Below are 23,214 nucleotides of genomic sequence, written 5' to 3'. Positions count from 1 at the left end.
TTCGGTGCCGTTATTTTGATAATGGCATTAGTAAGGTCCTCTAGGTGTCGGACATTTTCCACTCCACCGCCCTCCAATCTGACCCCAACAAAGCATCACATGTAAAAATCTTCAGCGTTCAGGAAATTCAATTTAACTGGTGGAAAGATGAAAGTGGAAGGGAACCGTGTTCACGGGAATTCATCAGCCTCTGACCGGCAGCATGGACTTCAAAGCGGCCGCCCATCACCGTCATTTGAATGATGTTCTACCAGTCAGCAATTATGTTTTCAAGTCACATATTTGGCAAGCGTTGATCAGCAGCTGTTCTGGACTTTTACAGAAAAAAAGTCTTGAAATTGCTTTTGTCGTTTCATTAAAATTTCAGTTGATTGATTGATTGATTGAGAGACTAATCTTTTCAGCACCACATTAACTGGGCCGGTGCTTTCTGATTTGATTTATCATCATCATCACGTACTAATGAATGCATTAGTTGAATTTTGAATGTATCGCAACGCCAAACAAGATCGGGGCCGAGGCAGAAACGTGCTGCTGCTCACTGGCTGTCTGGTTTAAGAGTAAGTGTCTCAGTTCGGTCAGACAACTGCTGGACTTACATCTACATGGACTCTCTGTTTAGGGATGAAGTGGATGGTCAAACTACCGGAAATTCTTGTGACACAAATGATTTTGTCCGTCTCCTTTTAGATTGGGGCTTTTGCAAATTAGCTGTTGAAGTAACCCCTACATATCAGTAATAAATAATGTTCTTAAGATATCAATGTTGCTTATTATGCACTATCCCCTATAAATAAAAAACATGTCTTATATTTTCTAGACTGGCAAGATTTTAGAATAAAAGTGAGAATAAAAGTTGTTGTTTTTTTAAATAAGAAAATTACTTAAGCGGCTTTTTCAATCATATCACATAGTGTATAGTGAATAGTTTGTTTAGTTGTGATGGAGTGGACTCCATCAAACCTCCACTCCAGTGGTGGATGAACTCAGATATTAACCACTCCAGGCCTGTAAATAGTTGTTTTAATCGACCTTGTTACCATGATTTGTAAAACTTAATTCATGTATGTTACTTATTCAAATAATTACTTTATGTTTTCTGTAAAACCCTCCATCACATCAGTCAGCTACAGTTGAAGAGTTAGCACCTGGCAAGTCCTTTAAATAAACAAAAAAAACAACAACTTTTAACAGTTTGTCGGCCGGTCGGCTCGCCGGCAGCTGCTGGTTCCCGTTGGCAGTCGCAGCCGAGCTTCCTCTGCCTGTCTGGCACCTGCGTGGACAGCTGGGAACAGCTCAGTCCTCGGCTACGGACCGAACTACCGCCTCATGCTTCCACAAGCGCCCCCATCTGCGAGACGGGTGTTTTAAATAGTACGATTTGGGCAAAAAAACGCATGACTTTCATAAGTAGTGAGCATACAACAGGATAAATACCTGGATTATAACCTGAACTCCATCAAGGATGTTTAGGCCAATTTTCTCAGATTCTCAGTCCAACATGGAGGCAAAACAACGTTTTATTTAAGATTTTAAGGCGACACACAGTGAGTAATTGGTAAACAAATGGTGATTTTGTGGGTGATGTTTGCCTTTAAGGTTGATCTTCAACATAGGAAGATGAATGTTACCCACGGTTATGTCTCTCTTCTATGAAAATACATTTAACACAGTGAATAGTGCATCACATCACGTCCCATAACACTTCATTTGAATAGGTTAAAGGGTATATTTTATGTTTAATTCCCCACTATTACTAATCAGATTAGACAACGGCATTTGTATAAAACTGCAGGCTGGATTCCAGCTCTTCTATGATGAAGATGCTGTGCTACAGCTGTTCCTCTGGGTCCTACATCAATTCATTTGACGTGTCACATAGTATTTTTACAGAGGAGGTAACAGTAGTAGGGGACAGGAGGGAGCTTTAAATTGTTCACTTCTGTCAGAAAATTGACTTAATGACCATCTAAAACAGTGTGAAACAGGCACCATTAATCTGTCTTTATTGGTCATACACCAATGTTGGGCATTCAATCTTAAGTCATGTTTATTTTCACGTCAAAAATGTGAGACATTTTAAAGACTAAAAGAAAAAGAAATTAAGAATTCAAGAGCACAACTGGACCGCATCAAGTAGATAAAACATTTATAAAGACTGATTGAGTGAAAAGACAACAACTAAATGCATGAAAGAGGAGCAATTACAGAAAATAGGACCGATAGGAATATCAAATGTGAATCAGTGTTGGAGATAAATCCCAGCGAGCTGGTCGTAGGATCTCCATGTTTTATGGAACTACTTTCTTTAAAAAAAAAAAAAAAAACCTTAACCTGTAAACACAGTATCTGTCGAGCTGTCCACTTAGCAGTGAAGCTTTCTGGCCTCAACAGCTCTTTAAATACCAGCACTCATCAGGCTGTCTGGCTGTCAGTCCACCAGGAGGAAAGACTACGTCAAGCCCAAGAATATAAAGCAAAGGTCATAAAAGCTCTTTATGTACTCTGATGACCCTTGTAAAGCAGAAACTGACATAGTACTACAGTAAGTGTGTGTGTTTGACAAGATACAACAAACGTGAGACAGCTTCTTTTTCATAGATATGTGTTAAAAATCTGAGCCATTTCCTGCTAACTTAACGAGTACTGTTAAAATAAATCCCATCCACGATTTTACGAACCGAAACCGAACTGTGTCAAAACAGAAATGCTTTAGACGTCGATGTTTGATGATATAATAAAAACCATTACATCTGAGTATCACTTGTATATTTCTTATTTAGTGATATTCTCATGACTCAATGAATGACTTGTGTCACAAGCTGAACAAGCGGACGCAATAAAGTTCACCTGCATGGTCTCAACTCTCTGTGTAACAAACCCTGTCAACTGCATGCTTCACATCTTGGCTTTATCGACTGAGACAGCTGCATGGAAATGACCTGTCAACTCCATGAACTACTCTATCAAGGGACTCCATTGTGGTTACAGCATAATGGTCACCACATGGGTACTTACATAAATGAGTACGAGCCGCATTTCAACTGACCTGCTAAATGTTCTGTCAATAACTTCATTTACGTTTCTTCCACATCGGTGAAAATTCAGCTGCTGCCCAGGAAACGGAATAAAAACCGGAGCAGCGATTACGTTAACATCGGGCCTGAGCACCAACAGCGTTTAGCTGAGAGGGAATCGGAGCGGGGGCGCTAAAAAAATCTAAAAAAGAAGGGTTGAGGTCACACACTCCTGAGAAGATCTAATTATTCAAAATATGGCCTTTAATATTTTTTTTAGCCATGCTAAAAAGCTTAGTGGTATGGAGAGGATGGTAAAAATGACACCCCGTCAAACATCCGTCATTGTGAGCACGCTGACATTAGCCTTTAGCTCAAAGTGGCGCTGTGCTGATGTACAGCCTGACATTTTCTATAGGAAATCATATTGTAGTCAAAGCTTGCGGCCTCTATGCTGGTTTAGAATATCTGAGATAGTGTCATAAAAAGAAAAAAAGAAAGTTCTTCTCTATGTATAGCGACTTGATCAGACTGTATATCTATTACACTATAAAGACTTTGTGGCTCCTTAACTTTACACCTGTTTCTCTCTAATCAGTCAAAGCCTGTTAGAGCCATAATAATCAGGCTATTAATCTACCTGAACATGAACATTTTACCCTTTGTGGTCTGCGACCCAGGAAACTTGGACAAACAGGTCTGATCCAGATGTGTTAACCTTCAGGAAATACATGCAAGGCAGCTGTAAATGGGATGTGACGGCATAAGCATGCTCTTTTAAAAATGGCGTTGTTCCAGACACTTGGGCCAAGACGAGTCCCCTCGTTACACCTGTCATCACAGTTCCATTACGCAGACGGCGGCAGATAAAGTGCTCGGCAGAAATGGAAAAAAAACTGGACGGTAAAGGAATATGAGTAATATATTTGATATATGATATATATATATATAAATATTTACATCTATCTAACATTCACCATACGGTCTATTTACATAGTGATGAGTCAGTGTGTCCGAGAGCGAGAAATGCAGACGCTTATCTACAAAGAAAAGACACAAACACCCCCAAAAAAACCGACATGTCGTTTCAGTCTTGACATTCAAAGGGAATACTGAACAACTGATCGACAGGTGGACTACAATTACAGTTGTGTTGCTAGGCAACCCCCGCACATTCGGCGGAAAAAAAAACCTGAATTGGAACCTTTTACCACACAAATTGCAGCTCAATTATGCTGTAATCTGTGCAGACAAGGCAAAGAAAATGGACAGAAAAGAGCCACATTTGGTGGGTGAAGAAATGAGGGCGGTCTGCAGAGCTGGAGGTGGATGAACTCGGGAAGATTTCACTTCTGATGACAGGAGATGGTATTGATGCGCACTGGAAAAATGAATGAAGATTTTATATTATATTTTAAATTGTGGTGCATTTTACGATTCTCACCATTTTGCCCCAAGGAGAAAAACAATAACAGCAATGTTAAATTCTGCATGCTGTATGGAGAATGTAGATATTGGGGACGATAGGGATTCTAGCTCTAGTGATCATATTGGTGGGACTGGTTCATGGCATCAACCGCTGCTGGTGTCATATGGACTCAAAAACCAAGACTCAACACCTAAACCCTATATGGTGGCACAACACACGACCTGGCACAGGACTATTGTCCAGCCAGGGAGCTGAAGTGATTATAAATGGATTAATTGACGGAAAATCAATATGCAATTAACTTAATAATGAATTGTTTCGGGCATTTTGCAAGACAAGAATGCTAAAACATGCTCTGGTTGCTGCTTTTCTTTTTCTTGTGCGACACTGAACATAAAATCTTGGGTTTTGAAATCACTGGTAGAAAAGGGGGGAGAGGGGGGAACTGTGTTGTTTGGTGGTCAATAAATTAATTCAGTAAACAACTTATAAACCCCTTAAAGAAACCATTTTCTTAGTTGTGTGAAGCGGTTTCTCTCGGTTGTGCATCTGGACAAAGAGCTCTTTAAAACGAAAGGAGACGCATGACTCATCTTAAGGGCTCAATGAACAAATTTGAAACCACAGGTGCACTCCATCCATTAATATTCAAAAAGTGACCCTCAGAGGAACACACACACACACACACACACACTGTATATAGCGTATAGACACTACCGTGTTGTTGGCATCCATAATCCCATAGCATGAGAGGTATTTCGTGTGTCAGATCTCTATGACAAGATCATTTGCAAATGTTCCACTCATAATGCAGTGATTCACTCGGTTAGATAAGTGAGTGGGAGCTGTTAAGAGGGTGCATATTTTTAGTCTCCCTTTCCCTTGAACTGGATTGCTACTGGGAACATGGGACGACAATGCCGTGTAGGTGCGGAAGGTTGTACATAACATTAAGCCAGTGACATGCCCTTTAATACAAGGGCTCTCAACCTTTTGTAACTTAAGACCCACATACATTTTTTTTTTCTACCTTACTAAATTTAAAAAAACACAGGATTTACCTCTGTGGTCCACTAGATGGCGCTCTGAGGCTCACCTTTAATAGTCCTTGTGGGCTTTTCTGTAAGTTTTAATGAGCCGTAAAATAATGAAAGCGGAACACTTATAAATAAATTCTTTAAAATTCAGTAAACAAACATATGTTTGCTTCTAAATGCTCCTTTCAGTACAAAGAAATTAATTTCTCTGTCTGCAGGATTAGGAAAAGATGAGTGATTGAGAAAGGATGCAGCTTCAGGATATTTCAAGTACAACCCAGTTTTTTGAAAAAGCATGATATCAGAATAATAAACATGGCAACAATTAAAAAAATGTATTTGTGATTATATTACTGTGACAAAGAAAACCCATCAGCAATGTTTTCTAATGTAAATGTAAATGTGAACATGTTTTAGTGCACCACATGGAGCTCTAGGTATCAGAAAAATGATGCAAATTATTGCGGCATTGCCTTAGAAGCGGAAAAAAACAACAGTTTCATTCTCCTGCAGGCGAGATCAGAAATTCAACGTGCGATCCAATATGGTTTCATTAATATCCTTCGCGCTCGTGTTTCACCGAGTGGGGTGGAGCTTCTCCAGCTTCTCCTTGGATGTTGTGTGACGATGATGATGATGATGACACCTCATCATTCACATAACAGACTGTTTTTATTATGAACTGTCATTTCTTATAGTATTTTTATTTATAGTCGAGAAATACGCTGCAGTTATTTCTAGAAACATAATTGGACGACAAATTTAGCTATGAGGTTTTCATACACACACGTATCGGGAAAAAAAACTATGGTTGTGATATCAGTGTTGAATTCAAGGTATAATAACCACATGTGATGCCGACTCAAAGCCAGATTAGTTAGCAAAGCACATACTCATCTATGGAAATAATGGCGACACAAGATGCTTTGGAGCCCCAGATCACAGCTAATTCATTTGAAAATCCACAACCACACACACACACACACACACACACACACACACCCCTCTGAGGTTGCCTGGCTGGGTTCCCAACAAATGCCTGTACTGGTTTGGCATCCATCTTGTAGACACCTCACAGCAGACACCAGATAACACACACCTCTCTGGAGCAAGAGATTAGGTCCAATGTTAAACAAAGAGGGAGCATGTTTCTGACAAGCCAGCTCTTTAATTAGACCACTGGTATCTAAGGACGGACACACACACACACACATAACACACACAGAGAGAGAGACACACACACACACACACACACACACACACACACACAGTTGCAGAACCAGCCTCAAGAACAATAAGCATTAAAAAAACAATGCTCATTTCAATCACATGCGCTCATGCACAAACACACACACACACACACACACTCATAAACCTGTCTGTCTGTTTGTCACTGTAAGACAACAGCCTGATAGGAGATAAAGCAGCCAATCATCTGTCACCTTCTCCGATGTGTTAGTAAGCTCCTGATGGCCCTGCATGCCACCTCTTTGGCGACGCATTGTTCAGCGTTTGCCAGTACAGGCCGGTACCAATCCAACTGGCTTACTGAATATTTACATAAAAATCTATTAGATCATCACTGAGCATTAATAATCTGAGTTCTATAGCATTTTTCTTTCAAATACATTCAAAAATCTACTTTTTTTCGAGGTATGCTGCACATGAATCCTGATGTCATTGGTGGGGAATCCTCAGGGGATTTCACATATAGATTGTGGGCTTTCAAACCATTTGTGCACAGTGAACTAAAACAAAACCAAAGTGCTTGTTGAATGGTTGAATAGCTTCAGAAAGCCCCTCCCTGCACATCTTTCATTGGATGAGGGAAGGCTGTGTCCCACTTCTGTAATTTACAGAAACTGTGAAACCCACATTCACACCTACTACACGTTCTGTATTCTAAGTATGTTATTTAACTAAACTGCATTCTGAATTACATTTTGAAGGAAACACATTTTTTCCCAGATTACCTTAATAGTTTGATGTGGTTAACGTTATATATTGAAACAAAACAAAGATGCAACAAAACTACTTCGAGACTGGACATACCAGACTCTCCAAATGTGGTCCTGCAAGCACTTTCTTCGCCAGGTGGAAATCGTTCCTTCTGTACCTGCACAGATGCGCCGCCGTGGGTTCACAGAGGTCACAGAGGTCATGGTCACTCAAAAGGTCTCCAGTCCGTCAAAATGACAGACGACCTTGAGACTTTTCCCGTCTTTTTAAAACTATTTGGTCAATGTTGGAAAATATTCCGTTAACACACCCTCTGGAACGGGTGGTGGATGGGTCAAACAAACACAGGACTTTCATCTAGGAGACGGCACTTCCTGTCCAGATGCAAAGCTAAAGTTGGTGAAGTCATGTGACTCATGAGTTAACAAGCATGATCTATCGCCAGAGAGGTTATGTAGAGCGCCATAGTCTGAGGCTTAGAAGCACCGAGCAAGCTGCAGTATTTAACACACTGGTGTGAGAATGTGTCGAGGCTGCATATATATATAAAATCCACAGCGCCACTCAAACATCAGAACGCCAATGTAAACATAAGCGTCATCACCTCGAGACACACACACCTACTGTACCTGCACATACCATCATGCACCGGCAGTCTGGGCGAATTTAACGCTGATCCGTTTGATCCCGAAAGGCTGCCGAATATTATGCTTGACACCGACGAGATGCTGGCAGCTGCCGCCGTGTTTATGTGCGGGATTATATCAAGCCTTTCTGTAAGCGGTGATCACGCACAAAGTGTATGTCAAAATTGTTGACATTTGACCTTGACTTTAGGGCAGCATCCGCGCAATAACGCCTCACCTACAAATGGTAAAATGGCCAGAAGGTGATCGGCTTCATGGCTGTTGTGTGCTTTGTAGTGTAAAGTTGCAATTTAGTATTTTATATGAAAATGTATGGAAAATGTATTCAAGAATTTGTTTGTGAAAACCAACTGAATATGAAGAAATAATCACTTTATTGGCTTTTTCTGACCACCATAAAAATGATATCTGGAAGAAACATATAAACAATAATCATCATTTTCCATACAATATTCCGAATTATTACAACACAATACATTACAAAATGACATCTGTTTTCCCCCCAAACAGCGCCACGGCAATATAAATATAGGCCACGTTTTGGCACAAACTGTCATAACTGGAGGAACCCCGTGGCCATGAATATTTAGAATAAATCCCCATCCTTGCACTTAATCTGCTTTGAGCACAAACCTCGACACATTCATTTAAAAAGCGACTTTTGTGCTCCGCGTAAACACCACTGAGGTAGGCCACAGTCAGGACCGACTAAATGTAATCTCCTTCTCCCAGGTGGAGTCTCTTAAGCTGCAGCGTCTTCGAGCATGTGGCCAGCTAGACCGAATGACACATGGAGACGGAAATAAAATAAACCCACGCAGAGCAGAATTTGCACGGAAACTATTTTTTTGTTTGTTTTACCAGAAAGCTATTATTTTTCACTATGGTGCCATTTATTTGAAAACATTACATACTCTGTTAATTGCATATCAATCGTCACAAGCGAACCGAATCGTTGATGTTGATGTTTTCCAATCATTTCTTTATTATCTGAAAATCAACTTGCAGAGTCTGGAAAGTTGCTGGAGTACTTTTGTTTTTGTCAAAGCTACAGTTGAGATACATAATGAGATACGAGTCCCTGCAGTAGTTTTGCCCGGTGACATTAAGGATATAAGAATGGACACCCCGGTGTGACTAAAACCCTTGGTAAGCATCCAGCTCCGTGATAAAAAAGGAGCAGAGGACATAATCAAGCCAAGGACGAAGAAGGGTGCAGCAAAAAGGGGAGAGGATAAAACTAACTGAGCTATTTCAATATGTAAGCAAAGTAAAGTCAGCGGACGTACAAGCAGAAAACACAAGAGAAGCAGGACATGATGGAAAATAAATCACGCTAGGACGAATGGGAGAACTGGGACTTTAGGGGGGAACTTACCCAGGACAGTTTTTTTTTCCCCCCTTCTTTTTATCTGGAGGGAAGAACTGCACTCCAACCAAGGGCAACAGCAATTGTGGGCATCTGTCATCGGCCATCTGGGAGAGCCTTAAGGCTTCAGTGGGGACTAAAAGCAAATGTGACCTGTGCATGAATGTCAGCAGTGTACTGAAACACTGATGCAAAACAGGAACGTGTCTTGTGGTCAAAATAAGCATTTGCTAATAATCTAAAAGTTAAATGATGCAAAAATGCAAAGCATTCAACGGAAGACTTTCCATTTAATATTAAAATATTTCAAATGTTTCAATAGCCACTGTAGTCTATTTTACTGCAATTTGTACACAATAATATATCAAAATTGGAAATTTGTGGATCTAAACATCCAACAAATAAGCTACCATAAGACTGACCTCTCAACAAGGATGACGTGATTAAAAAAAATAATTCAGAACACAAGTATATGCTTTAAATTGAGTAAATATGGCTAGTTTGAAGATCTTCCAGGCAGGAGGGACATAAAAGCGTGTCGAGGGAGTGCTGATTATAATGAGACGGATTAGGTGAGACAACTGTGCTGTTCTGCTTTTGAGTTGTTGGCTCCCCTTCCTCCATTCCTCACCCAAAATAAGACTTGGCCTAAATTCTCTTTAATAGTTTTAGATACATTTAACAAAAGGGGTTTATTGCAAGAATTACCGTGACTTACTGGTGCCAAAAAATGTGTGAAATGGTAAAATCTATGTTTCCTGTGCTACATGTTCTGATGTTTTTCTAATAAATTTAATTAAATGTTATATCACTATACAGTATATGCACCTTTTTGTTTCAGATCCCAAGTATTGGAGAACCCAATGGGAAGCTACCTTTGGTGCCTTTTTTCTGGTAAATTTTTGGTCATTTAAATCATTATTTAATTACTTCAGTGCCCAATTAAGGCCCTACTTTAATTTTCTCTAAAAAAATCAGGAAAAGGCTTTTATTATAATTTTTGTTATACTTCAGCAAAGAAGGTTTTTGAAGTCTTAAATCACTGTGGTGTGTCCTCTGCACGTGTGTCTGGTGAAACATTGAAGTCAGATGCAAATTATGTGGGGAAGGGTTTGTGTACAGAAGAAAGAGAGGTAGCACACACTGAACATGGCAAGCTTCCCAACATTTAGTCGGAACATTTTAACCTTCAAGGCCAACATTCAGTGAGATAAAAGCAGGCTGCATCTATATATATATATATATATATATATATATATATATATATATATATATATACATATACACACACATTTCAATATACATTCTGTAACCACTGTGTATTACAAACCTTATAGATTGTGTGTTTTTTTGTCCTTTCTTTGTCATACACCTGTACTCACAATTGAATGTGCACACTGTTAACATTCCTTTCCGTCACCTGTGCTTTCACGGCGCTCTACTTCTCAATGACTTTCAAAAGAGGGTCAAGTGCCATTTACAGAGAAAAAGTCATTAGTCAAAAGATTCAGTTACTGGCCAACAGTTGTCTTTACAAGTATATAAATAGATGTTCCACCTTTTAACTTGCCAAATGTCTATTTTTAACTGTCAAGGTAGCGGGGTAGTGTGGTCCACTCCCTTATTACACCCAATAGTTCAAATCCTGACTGGGATTATAACCTCGGCGATGGAAGCGACCCTGGTAGCCATTCGAGGAATTTGAGGAGCCGAGGACCCTTCAGTTCCCCCGCCACCGACATACGGGTGTGAACACGTGTTTACATTTGGCGAGGACCCCGGGGGCAGAGCAGGGTTAAGCCACATCCTGCCCGTTTTCCCTTTGGGCTTTCGTGCTCCTGACAGCTCTCAGATCAGTCACTGCATGACACTGATAACACAGACTGAGGCAGTGGCTTGTGACATCTCAATCACGGAGACATGCACCATATCTCAGTCTGTCCCTCTCCGTTAACCCTCTTTAAGTGCATTTCCCAGCTTTGGCTCCAACTTAGTTTCTCAGTGTTTTCTAGCACTTCAGCAGAAATGCTAAATATGTTTATGCAGTCTGATGGCATGCCAAGGAGAAAATCTGTCCATTTGGCGCGGAGACGTATGCTTTTTCCATGCGGCGTGATAGCAGGCGGTGGGAGGAGGGAAGCACAGAGGCAGGGATGACTAATGAGGATGACTAAGAGACGGGTTGAGGGTAGTTTTCCATGTCAGTTGTCTCGCCGATGTCTGGCTTTATCAGTTAAATATACATTGTGTGGAGTTACCCCTGTGTAACTGCTGGCTCTGTAAGTCATTCACAGGAGGTGCCAAATTCATTTTTTGCTCCATTGGTGTGTGTGTGTGTGTGTGTGCGTATACATAAATATAGATATGAATAAACAGAGGATTGTGTCTGAAAACAAAATATTCCAACTTTATGGGCAGTTTCAATAAATCAAAAAACAGAACTTAAAACATGAAGAGTTCCACCGTCAATCAAACCCTACGGCAGCAGATATCAGTCGTAACGCCACTTACAATGTTTAAGATACGTCATACTTTAATCTACATGTCCATGGTGATTCTTGGCAACCTGCCTTAGTAATTAATTATTTAGCCAAACTTTAGATTAAATTAGTGAGTTAGCTAATGACACGGTGAAGAAATTCAATGTCGTTTCATTTCTGGAGAAAATCATCCCGGCATTGACAGATGACTGCAGACAAGATCACTGCTCTTTCTGGCTCACATTCAGCGAATCATCCATCCACGCGTTCTTATCTGTGCTGACTCATATTGGAAACCTGACAGGCTAAATTGGATTGACTTTTAATTAGGTGCACTCCCAAGGTAAAATGGGTTTAATTGCCTGAATTGTCTCACTGGTTCTTTAAAGGACGGAGGACTGGAAAGCTTTTTCAACAAATAAACCAGCCCGACTGCCAGTTAAGTCAGTTTGAATGAAATTTCTTATCAACCTCTAACATATGATAATTAAAAAGGCAGTTGACAAGCAGTATTCAAAATACAGTATTTTCCTCATTAAATTAAGATCTTTAGGGCAAAATGAACAAGTGAAATTATATGGAAAAAATAAATACATATTTCCAGCTATACACTGTTTGCAAGTGTGCAAACCAATACAGAATAATCCGATTAATAGTAGCTGACTTTGAAATTCAAAGTCAAATTAAAAAAAATGAAAATACGATTCCATTGAAAGATTTAAAAATCATATGTTGAATTGACACCTAGCCCTTTATGTAATACTCATAGACTGTATAAAATATGGATGAAGAAGAGCCTTAATGAAGCTGTTTATTTCTGCTGTAATGTTGCATTTTAACATGGGGGTCTACTCTCTTTTAGAGCATGCCTCAACTGGCCATTTGAGGAACTGCAGATCACGTAAATTCTTAAAAATTGGCTTTGACAGTGAAATTCCTCTTCATGTGTGACCAAATATTAAAATCAAGTCTTGGAAAAATTGAAAGACAAGTACAACACAACACTGAACAAGTAGCCTCATTTATGTCACAATGATCATAACTCGTTAGTGGACATAGTAGTCCAGAGGCTTCGCCCTCAGCTCCCTGCGATTCAGTCATGACTGATAAACAGGCGGCACTAGACGGGCAGCAGAGACATGCTATAATGGCCCCTTTAATTAACTGCCATTTGATTTGGCCTGCTTGACTGGTCTTTTGTGTTCAGACGTAATGGCCATTAGAGAGAACAAAGAGCAAAACAATTGTGGAATAAGAGAGACTGCATTGCGAATCGGGAGCTTCATTTCTGATCATTTTAGATGTTTTTTAAAAATTAAAATAGAAAAAAAACTGTTGTTGTTTGTTGACACCAAAATGAAGCCACGGAGGAACAATTCCAGAAAATGTGAAAGTGGTTTTGCAGTGTACTTCCACAGGACCTCAAGCAGCCAGTCTGATTAGGAGTTATAGATACCGAGCCACATTCTTCCATCTGAATTCTCTCCAGGAGGGGGCCAAAAATCGTTTTTTATGTTATCAGAACAAAAAAAGAAGAGGCGGAATTACTCTCGAGGGCACAGAGTTCATCTTCAACGAGCACATTTTGGATTTAATAAAATAACTAGGTGACTTTTCCAAAAGGTTAGGCATTTACGTACACATTCCTGGGTTTGCATGTCAAAGCCATGCATCTCTACTACTGCAAGCGTATGTGCAGGGAACAAAAAGACATGTGGGTGTAAGCAGCAACACACACACCCACAGAAAGAGAGACATTTTCACATCGCGACCAGCTGTGTTGAATCGGTACCTCCAATGCAGCCGTGGGGGAATGGAGAGGTAATGGACCGTACGGAAATTCAACTTCCCACACAGCCTTCGAGGTGTCTGCACGTCCCTCTATCCATATAATGGGGACTCAAAGAGCAACCATCTATCAGGGCTGCTATGCTCCATACATACAGACGTCAAGAAGCTAGAGTGGGCACCCACATAAGCCAGCATAAGCCTTCCTTTTTTTTAAGCATTTATGCATTAAATTCAGGTAAAATGTGTTGCCAACCTAACAAATTACTCAAAAAGGTAGCAGAGAAATCAAGGGAGTTTGTGTGCTGTGTATCCACTAGTGCACTGCACCTTGTGTGCTGATACATGACACAATAGCTTAGTGTCAGTATGTTGTCCGTGCTTTGTAAGGATCAACAGTCCAGCAGCCTACAAAACACTTTTGTGTTTCTCCAAACAGGGAAGCTGATGATCCAACCTCAGGGAAGATGATTCACGGCGTCAACGTAGTGATCTACCACTTACATCAGCTGTAACCAAACATTTTACTTAATCGTATAGAGCATGTCTCTCTACAGTTTCCAGTTTATTGCAGCCCAGTATTGACCCGCTTGTGTCGGTCATTACATGTCTTCTATTGATCCTTTGCTGGGCACTCGGACAGATGTGCAGCACCTCGAAGGACTGCGTTCCCACCCTTGGCTCCAGCTGACATTTGCTCGGTGGTCGTGTGTCAGCAGAGAGTCCGGGGGATGCGCCTTCACCTCCGTCGTCACTTCTGAGCAGCCAAAAGAAAGATCACAGTTATCAGTTCGGAGGCAGGTTTAAGCTGCCACCGCGTGAAGGAGGCCGTCATCTGACTCGCAATGCCACAAACCCCAGAGCCATTACAGCTTTGACGGCAGAAGGAAAGCAGAAATCTATTTGAGTGTGTCTGAGGTGAGGCAGGGAGGAGCAACCTGCTGTGATAAGGTGACACATTTACCAGTGGAAGCTTCCTCTGAGGGTTAGACGATCCATTTTCAATTATTAGTGATACTAGATGGAGAATTTTAGTCACACAGAAGTGTTTTGTTTTAACATTCGCTTTATTAATTGTCACTTTTCTGTGTTACTATTGGACATCTGCAGAGGAAATGTGTGTTGACAACAAAGGCAGGGGGTGCAACAACAAAGTCCTGGGCAGAATATGGCTGATGGTGCACTCTGGTGAATGTGAGACCACAGGACTCTGGCTTTCACAGTCTTGATCGTATGCTTTTCTATACATCCAATCAAATAAAAAAGGCATTTATCGATTGAAAGAATTGGTATTGGTATTTTATTGATGTAGCTTCTCAGGTTCTCTCTGTTGCATATCACCTTATATTGAAAATCGATGAATCTGCAGATTACTTTAGCAGATTTTATCGATTAGTGAGGTAATTAAATGTCCTGTTTTGTCAGGCTACAACCCTTAGATGTTCCTTTTATTTTTTAACGGACCAAAAAAAGCATTTTCTCTCATTTTTGCATGGAAAAAATACTTTAATGATTTATTGATTAACAAGATAGTTGGCAATTCATTTTCCTGATGATGAACTGATCAATTAGTCAACTAATCATTACAGAAAATTGACTACTGGAAAATTGCAGCAGTCATTTTCACAATTCTCTAAACATTTATAGACCAACTGCTCTTGATCTAATCAAATAATTGGGAAAATATTCAAAAGATTATTAATTTATGAAAGCAATCTCAGTTGCATCACTATTGTTCAAAGGCAAAGGTATAATCAAATGTCCAATATTATTTTAATTTCAAATATGATTTAAAAAGCTTATTTGATTGGAAATAAAAGTAAATATAACAATTTTATTTTAAAATGTAATTTTATTAAATTGACCTGCATTATTCAGGATGTAAAGAAAAGGTAATTACAGGAACAAAATAGTGGGAGTACTAACGGTGTATCTCCACGTCTGCTGAAAACACAGCTCTGGGTAATTAGCTGAAGGCCTGAGAGGGACGGATGTTTCAGAATAATCTTCGCTACCTCATGCTGATGAGGGGGGGGAATGATATTCCTCACACGTCAACAGAAATGTTTTGCGGGTGATTGTTCAATCCCCGGTGGACATTATCAGCAGGAGCCATGAGTCCATTGACAGCGAAGGGCTGGAGCTCAAGCTGCTCCCGTCCCAATCTTGTTCCACATGATTATTCTCAATTTCACAGCCGATGGTTTTTACTGAGACAGACGGCGGCGGCCAAATGCCAAAGTACAGAGAGGGAAAAAGCTCTGAGGTGGGAGAGTAAGTTAGAGAGGCAGAGAAAAGATAGGCTGGTCACTCAGCTTCATCACCAGTATTTGGGATAGAAGGATCCAGATGCAGGTTGGTGAGGAATGTAAAGCAAACCTGGCTACCTGCAGAAATGCTGGTTCTGCAGGTAGAAACGGTAAAGCCACAAATTCACAACCCCTCTTTTTTTTTTTTTTTTTTTTTTAACTATTATTATTTATTAAATTCACTTCTGTGAAAACTATAGTGTCTATCTGGTCAAGGGAATTATTTAACAAATATATAATCTTGTCTTGTGGTGACAATAAGGATTTTTCGAAAGCCTTATTCTTATGCAAGAACCAATGCTGACTAAAATAAACATTTGCTTCAAATCATGTCTCTTTGAACCCAGACCTCAAGAGCAGCTAAAGGGCAGAAATGAAAAGATTTGCTGAGCAACTGGGAGCCGTATCCCTTCATTTGCAACATGCAAAATGCAGTTTTGCTCATTAAGTCACAGAAATGAGGCAAAAACGGCATGGGAGTAGGGCTGCAAAAGTAACAATTATATTAATTATGCCATTACATTAATCATGCTGTGCTGAAAAAGCCAAAGGTGATGCCTTATAGCTTGTTCTGTCTGCCCAACAGTCCAAATCCAAAGATATTTCACATCACATCACATCATCTAGAAGCAAAAAAAGAAGCACATCCTTACAAATGAGCAGCTAGAACATGTTTTCTATGGTTACTTAAAAAATTACATTTGATTTCAATGATTATCAAAATATTTGCCTATCAATTTACTGTTTCGTTAGCCAATCATTTCTGCTCTACATATGAGAGCACATGCAATCACAAGAATGATCACAAATCACTTTCATGCAATGAGCCGCTGGAGCCCCACAGGGACTATGGTGCTCTGGGCAGGGGACAGATAAGGTTTGCTCTGCAGCTCTAGTCCTCCCAATGACAGCCTTTAAGAATACGTGTTTGTCCACAAAGCAATGGGTGCCCACAGTACTCCAAAACGTTTCACTTTCTCAAAAAAAGCAGCCTAAAAACATTTACCTAGTGCCTTTAGGTCTATTTCCTTAACATTTTTAATGCAACGTGTTTAGCATTAGTCACAGTGCCTTTCTCTTATGCATATAAAAGTCAGCTATGCCGATCTCTAGGAAGCTCATTTTGAGAATTTGAACCTTTGTGCTGCTTGGAGAGCGTGAGTCTGTCCCAGGTGCTCACACCTAAAAGCCCAACAGAATCACAAAAGGTACGACAAAAAAAAAAACACGACTCTCGCAGCCTCACATAGGAAGGAGTGCCAGTGAAAATTACAGCATCACTCTGGAGAGTGGGCCGTAGGAGGCGCAGGATCCGATGAATCAAGGACCTTTTGTTCACAGCGAAAATGACTGCTTGCATGCAGTTGGAGAGAACATCTCTCCGGCGGTGCAGCGGTGCTCGGCAGGCGGGCGGAGCGTCATTTGGAGCCATTTGGGTTTGACGCTGACTCAGAGGGGGGGACGGGAAGAGAGCAAGGTCATTTAAGGAGGACTGGAGATGATGATGTGGCCGGTGCAGGGGTGTTTAAGTGGGTCTACTCTGCTTGAATTGAGTAGCAGCTGAGTAAGCCATGGCAACACTCGCTGTAATGACGGTGTGAGACACACAGGAAGGAGATAGGACAAGCAAAGCTCACACACATAAGGCGGTTCAACATATTGAATGAGACGAGGTTATACATCGATGCGTCTATTGGAAAATGGATCAGTAACTCAATATATTTTTGAAGAAAATGCCAGATATCACCTCTGAAATGACGTATTTCCTCTCATCCATGACAGTAAAGTAAGCATCTTTTGTTTTTTTGCCATTATAGACCAAGAAAAATCACCACCAATCACCCAGTTCCATATTTTCCTTCTTGGGAGGGTATAACAAATACCTGCAAAGCTGTTTGGATTTCACCACACATACACAGGCAGCAATTTCGTTCAAAGAGGAGCAAAACCACCAACCCTCACTATTAACAAGCAACACTTCTACCACCTGAGCTGCAGACACATCTAGTCCTGTAAGAAAGTTTTAGAAAGGACTATGGATATTTTCCACAAATCAAAAATGACCCTGTTTTACAAGAAAAAGAAGGAAAGACTGACAAATGACAATCCAGGGAGACTAAGTGAAGGGTTTTAGTGCCTACATGTAAGATATCTCATTCACACCATGTCTGATACTTGTGTGCAGAGCCAACACATCCTCAAAGCCCAAGATTTGCATAGTTGCACCACTCATTATCCAACTTAACATTTGATCTTTATCAACAGCAAGTTCCTCTGAATCACTTTAACCCAGTGAATAAAACTATTTTACAGCCTGGAAACTTTAAAAAAGAGCTGTTTGCATCCTGGTTCCTCAAACAAGTTGGTTCAAGACACCAACAGACACATCGGTGTCCTTTAAGTAGCTGCAAACATAGCTGTAGCCCACAGTTGTGACCCGTTTACGCCAAACATAAAAGCATTTTTTCACCTCATGACAAAGAGGCGCAATGTCAAAACGTTTAGTCCAAAGAGCCGTCTACGTGTGCGCGAGAAACCGCCTCGAAATGTCCGAAATGAAGCCGCTGTCCTACCTGTGTGAGACGGTCCCACGGCTGCTGCTGCTGCTGCTGCGTCGCTGCTGTCCATTTCCAGTCGCAAACAGATTAGCAGCGCGAGCTCGGTGGCAGGCGTTTCTGCTCCGCGAGCCAGTCCAGGCAGGATGGACCACGCGGATAATGTGCGCGCGCTGTGCCGCCTGCGCGACTGAGATACCAAATCGTTACGCGCGCGAGGATGTGAGAGAAGGAGAGGACAAATGAAACCAGCAGGTGTCAAAACAGAGCGGAAGCAACAGTAGAGAATAACACACGTTTTTAAAAAGAAGAAAAGACTACGTGACTAACTTATAACCCCCAATGTCACGTGATTAGACATGTAGAGGATAATGCAGCATTTCCATGTTTTTTCTTCTTCTGTACATTTCAATATACTCTAAATTAATATGGATGAGTGTTTCTGTACAGTCTGCATGCATATAAGCCGACTTGTACACAAATAAAAAAGTTTTTATGATAAAAATGTTTTTTTTATGATAACAACCGATGTGCCTTTGGGCTCAGTTTAAAGGGACACTTCACCCCAAAATCAAAATCACAGATTTTCCCTCTAACCTGTAGGGCTTTGTATCAGTCTAGATGGTTTCAGTGTGAGCTACCTAGTTTTGAAGATATCGGCTTTAGAGATATCCGCCTTCTCTCCGGTAATGGCATACTCGGCTATGGTGCTCAAAGCGCCCAAAAGAAAGAAAAAAATTCAAATCCTCAACAGCAATGCAGACTCAAAGCAGAAATCATGACCCAGTTACTCAAGATAATCCACAGACCTTGTTGTGAGCAGTCTCATGTAGGAACTATTTTCTTTTAGCTGTACATAAAACTGATTTGGGGGTGAACTGTCCCTTTAGTGCTCATTATGGGTCCACCACTTGATCCTACATTTCCCATAATGCCACTGGATTGCAACTGCCTTACCTCCAGTTTGAAAGGTATGGATTTGTAGTCTTTTCGGTCACCACCAGGTTTGACAGAAGATGACCTCTGCCTCCAAGATGAATTAGATGGTCTTCATACGTAAGCACCCCTTTAAAGGTGTGCAGACTAAAGGTCAGGACCTCATTCTAAAGAAAACATCTTCTATTATTTGTTCATTTTGTCCAGTGAACGTACATATTTTCACCTTACCTTGGAACAATACTAATACCCATGCTTGAATCTATTCAAATCTGGACATGAGAGCCACTTGGAGCAAGATGACTTGCTTAAGGGGGTCAAATGAACATGTTGTAGCCTACTACTCTGACATGTCAAATCCTCTTCACCTTGTGGTCCTGTTTGTGGGCCGGTGGGGGGGCTATCACCGGCCATCACTTCACAATTCCACCCCCTTTAGAGCCCCTCATTAGTATTGTTGGGCCGCGTTCAAAAGCGGATTCCTGCAGATGAACTCGGGGAGTACAGTGACACCGGCACACATGCCTGAATTTGCCATGGTCGACCTGTGTGTCTGGGTCAGCTGTCAGCCGTATGATGATGGATGCTTGTTGGAAATAACCTTGGAGTTTGAGCTATGTCCTTCTCATTGAAGTTCTTTGGCACCCTGGTTGACCCCGCCACAAGGCAGCCGGCCTAAAAATAAAACGCCCCATGTGCACAAACAGGCAGAGACAAGGGTGTAAGATATCACAGCTCATCGAAGTCTCTGCTTGTGTTTGTGGAAACAAAAGAAAACAATGCATACGCGGAGATACACGCTAAGCCAGCTCAGACTGGATACTCGCACAACAGTGGACTCAGCCTCCTGTCTTTTTAGGTCGGATTTATAAGGTGTATTTAGTTGCTGGCTTTTCCACGAAGCTCGAGTTCAATCGAGCATCAAAGTTGACGCGAGTTAAAGCGCTCGGCTCCATCATCAACTCGAGTGTTTTCATTAAAGGACAATTTTTTTTTTTTTTTTTTATCCCTCTGGTCCCAGAATTACCGAGAAACCCGCCGTCACGTTTCAATTTGGCCTGGTCACCATGGCAACGTTTTCTGACTTCAAAGTTTGATTGAGATGGCACTTTGGAGGATGTGAGTGGTTTATTTAAATAAAAATGTTTTTTAAAAAGGAGCGAGAATGTGGAAGAGAAGAATACAACATCTTTGTGAAAGATGGAGCCGGATAATGACGGCAAGTCACAGCTTAGAACACAATAAAAAGTAGCACAATAATCAACCTCCGACTCCACCTCTGCAGCAGGTGATGCATGAAGCTTTTTGACCATTTATTTCTAAGAAGACATCAGTGATACCTTGGTCTTCATCATTAAAATAAATACATTTAAGGTAAGATGGAAAAATGAATCCTTTCTGCTCAACATGACAAATGACAGGACATGAAATGGATCTTTCTAAATTGTTCTGTGCTTTCTCCAAAGTCAGAAGTCTTCTGTGATAATGTGGTGTATTAATCCTAAAGCGTTTTGACGAGAGGGTGGGGGGTGATTACACATTCTACACATTCTAGTGAAAAAATGTAAAAAAAAAATCAAAAATCAAATAGAAATAATACAGAAAAGGTAAAGGTGAATGTAAACATATTTTTATGTAAAGATCCATGTATGGCATCGTTGTGGATGTAATGATGAGGAAAATACGAGTTTTAATTTGAGTATAATTGCATTGAGGTATGAAGTCAACCATGACCTCTAATGACCCGTGACAAGTAGCAACGCGTGACGGAGATGCCCAACATGTCGGGTGTGTCCTTTCTGATTGCATTTTTCCACTGATTTGATAGTCATTAAATATTTGATTTCTATTATAATGATACATGAGAAGACATTTATAACATTTTATTTTGACTTTATTACTTTACCTGACCTTCTCTCTCCCTTTGAAAGACCTTTAGTCATCGAGACATGCGATGTGTCCCTCACAGTGCTCATTTAATATGCATTACTTCACTTCTCTTGGAAACTGTGCAAACAAACCTACATCATATGCCGACATATTCAGAGTGAATATGGGAAAGTCTGAGGGAGCGTAAAACAACACAATTACTCTCAGGCAGAGCTAACAATTGAGAATAAATGATGCTGAAAGCTTCTCAGAAAAGTGACTGAGGATCAAAGATCACAATGCATCCTGGGTAAGATGTGCTGACTATACATCATTGTCCATTGCTCCCTCTATCCTTTAGGGTCAAAGCCGCATAGTCCACTCTCTCATCAGTGATTAAACAACTAGAAGGTGATGATACTTGAAGAGAAAGTGTCAAAGGGTAGATGTTCTTACATTTTGGGGATTTGTGAGTCACTGTTATGAAGGCTGACGGCTATTAAAAATTCAGGAGGCTCATCAAAACATTGTAGGTGTTTTGAGTAAAAATCATGAAAAGACATCAAAGATGAAATAAAAACAATGAAAATCCTGCACCAAGTACAAGCCCTTTGATAGATTTCTAAAATCCTACAAGTGAAGCCTATATGTTGACCTCTTGACCATACAATAGAGTGCAAGGCTGCAAAAAATCTCTCCCTCGTCAGCTGTGCTGATACTTTAGATGGTGCATTTTCTGGCGCCACGTCAACCGCAGATCTCATTTTAGTCATCGAACCCATTAAAAAAAATAATTTCTGGAGTTTTAGGACTAATTCTGCCTTCAGCTAATAATTGTTGCATTGTTAAAACATAAAGATTTACGTACCATCCACTACTGCATCTGTCCTCTTGTTGTTGAAAGGTTCTCGTCATCCAAACTCGGGAACTCGAGAATCAAAATGATCTCCCGAGTCTCCCGTGCGGAATTACGACTAAAGGGGGTGTTAAGTCGCCAACTTGTCTCGATCATAGCTCCGATACCACTTGAAGGCATCATAATCCCTGCACCACTTCACTACAGTTAGCAGCAAGTTAGCTTAGCATAAAGACCAGAAACGGGGGGAAATAGCTAGCCTAACTGTCCAACCTCAGTTTGGTATCTTTGGTCTCCAAAAGTAACAAAAGATTCCCCGTTTTAAGCTCAGCTAACCGTCTGCTGGCTGTAGCTTCATATTTATCATACTGAGTTCATATTCTCATCTTACTCTCTGCAAAAAAACAACAAAAAAGCCCATTCCCCAAAATGTTATTCCCTTAAAATCTGAATACTTTGTCTCAGGAACCAAGAAAACAAAGGTGACAAAAAGTCACTTCAACTGCATGACTAGACATAATCACCAGTCAATATGTGAGACGGTGTGAATGTTCAGTAAAACAGAGCAAATACAATGCAGCGTAATGCAAGATATTTAAACTAAACACTATCCATTCAACAGCGGTTTATTGTGCTCCCTCCTCAATAGCATCCTGTCAGCTGGCAACACAGTTAGATGTTCCATTTTAGATAAGAGTCAATTATTGCACCGCATTACACATAGGGCCCACTATCAGCGGACATCTCAAACCACAGAATGCAATCCAGATACGGCGTCCCGGTGCCCTTGGTATTTAATGACATTTCTTTCTGTCCAGGAAGATAGAAAGAATCCATCGGAGCGAGCATGTGGAATGGTTTCTTTTTGAACTGTAATAAAATTGGGCCACTGCTTTCGCAAGCAAAACACATTACATCACAGTAGTAAAGCAAAAAAAAAAGAAGTATTATTACTATTACAAC

General features: G+C 40.6%; 1 protein-coding gene across 2 annotated transcripts in view; it reads right to left on the bottom strand.

Annotated features, from left to right (window-relative positions):
* LOC311033282 (zinc finger protein 385B-like) overlaps positions 1–18,766 on the bottom strand; it is a 52,545-nt gene extending 33,779 nt beyond the window's left edge. For both annotated transcript variants that reach the window (XM_084040592.1, XM_084040591.1), the window contains exon 1: positions 18,609–18,766. In XM_084040592.1, coding sequence (XP_083896718.1) covers positions 18,609–18,663 — 55 coding nt within the window. In that variant the 5' untranslated portion in view covers positions 18,664–18,766. The remainder of the gene's footprint in view (positions 1–18,608) is intronic.
* Between the last annotated feature and the right edge of the window lie 4,448 nt (positions 18,767–23,214).

This window comes from Eutrigla gurnardus (genome assembly GCF_963514095.1).
Source record: "Eutrigla gurnardus genome assembly, chromosome: 22".
Taxonomy (NCBI): Eukaryota; Metazoa; Chordata; class Actinopteri; order Perciformes; family Triglidae; genus Eutrigla; species Eutrigla gurnardus.
This window is presented reverse-complemented; position numbering and strand designations above follow the sequence as displayed.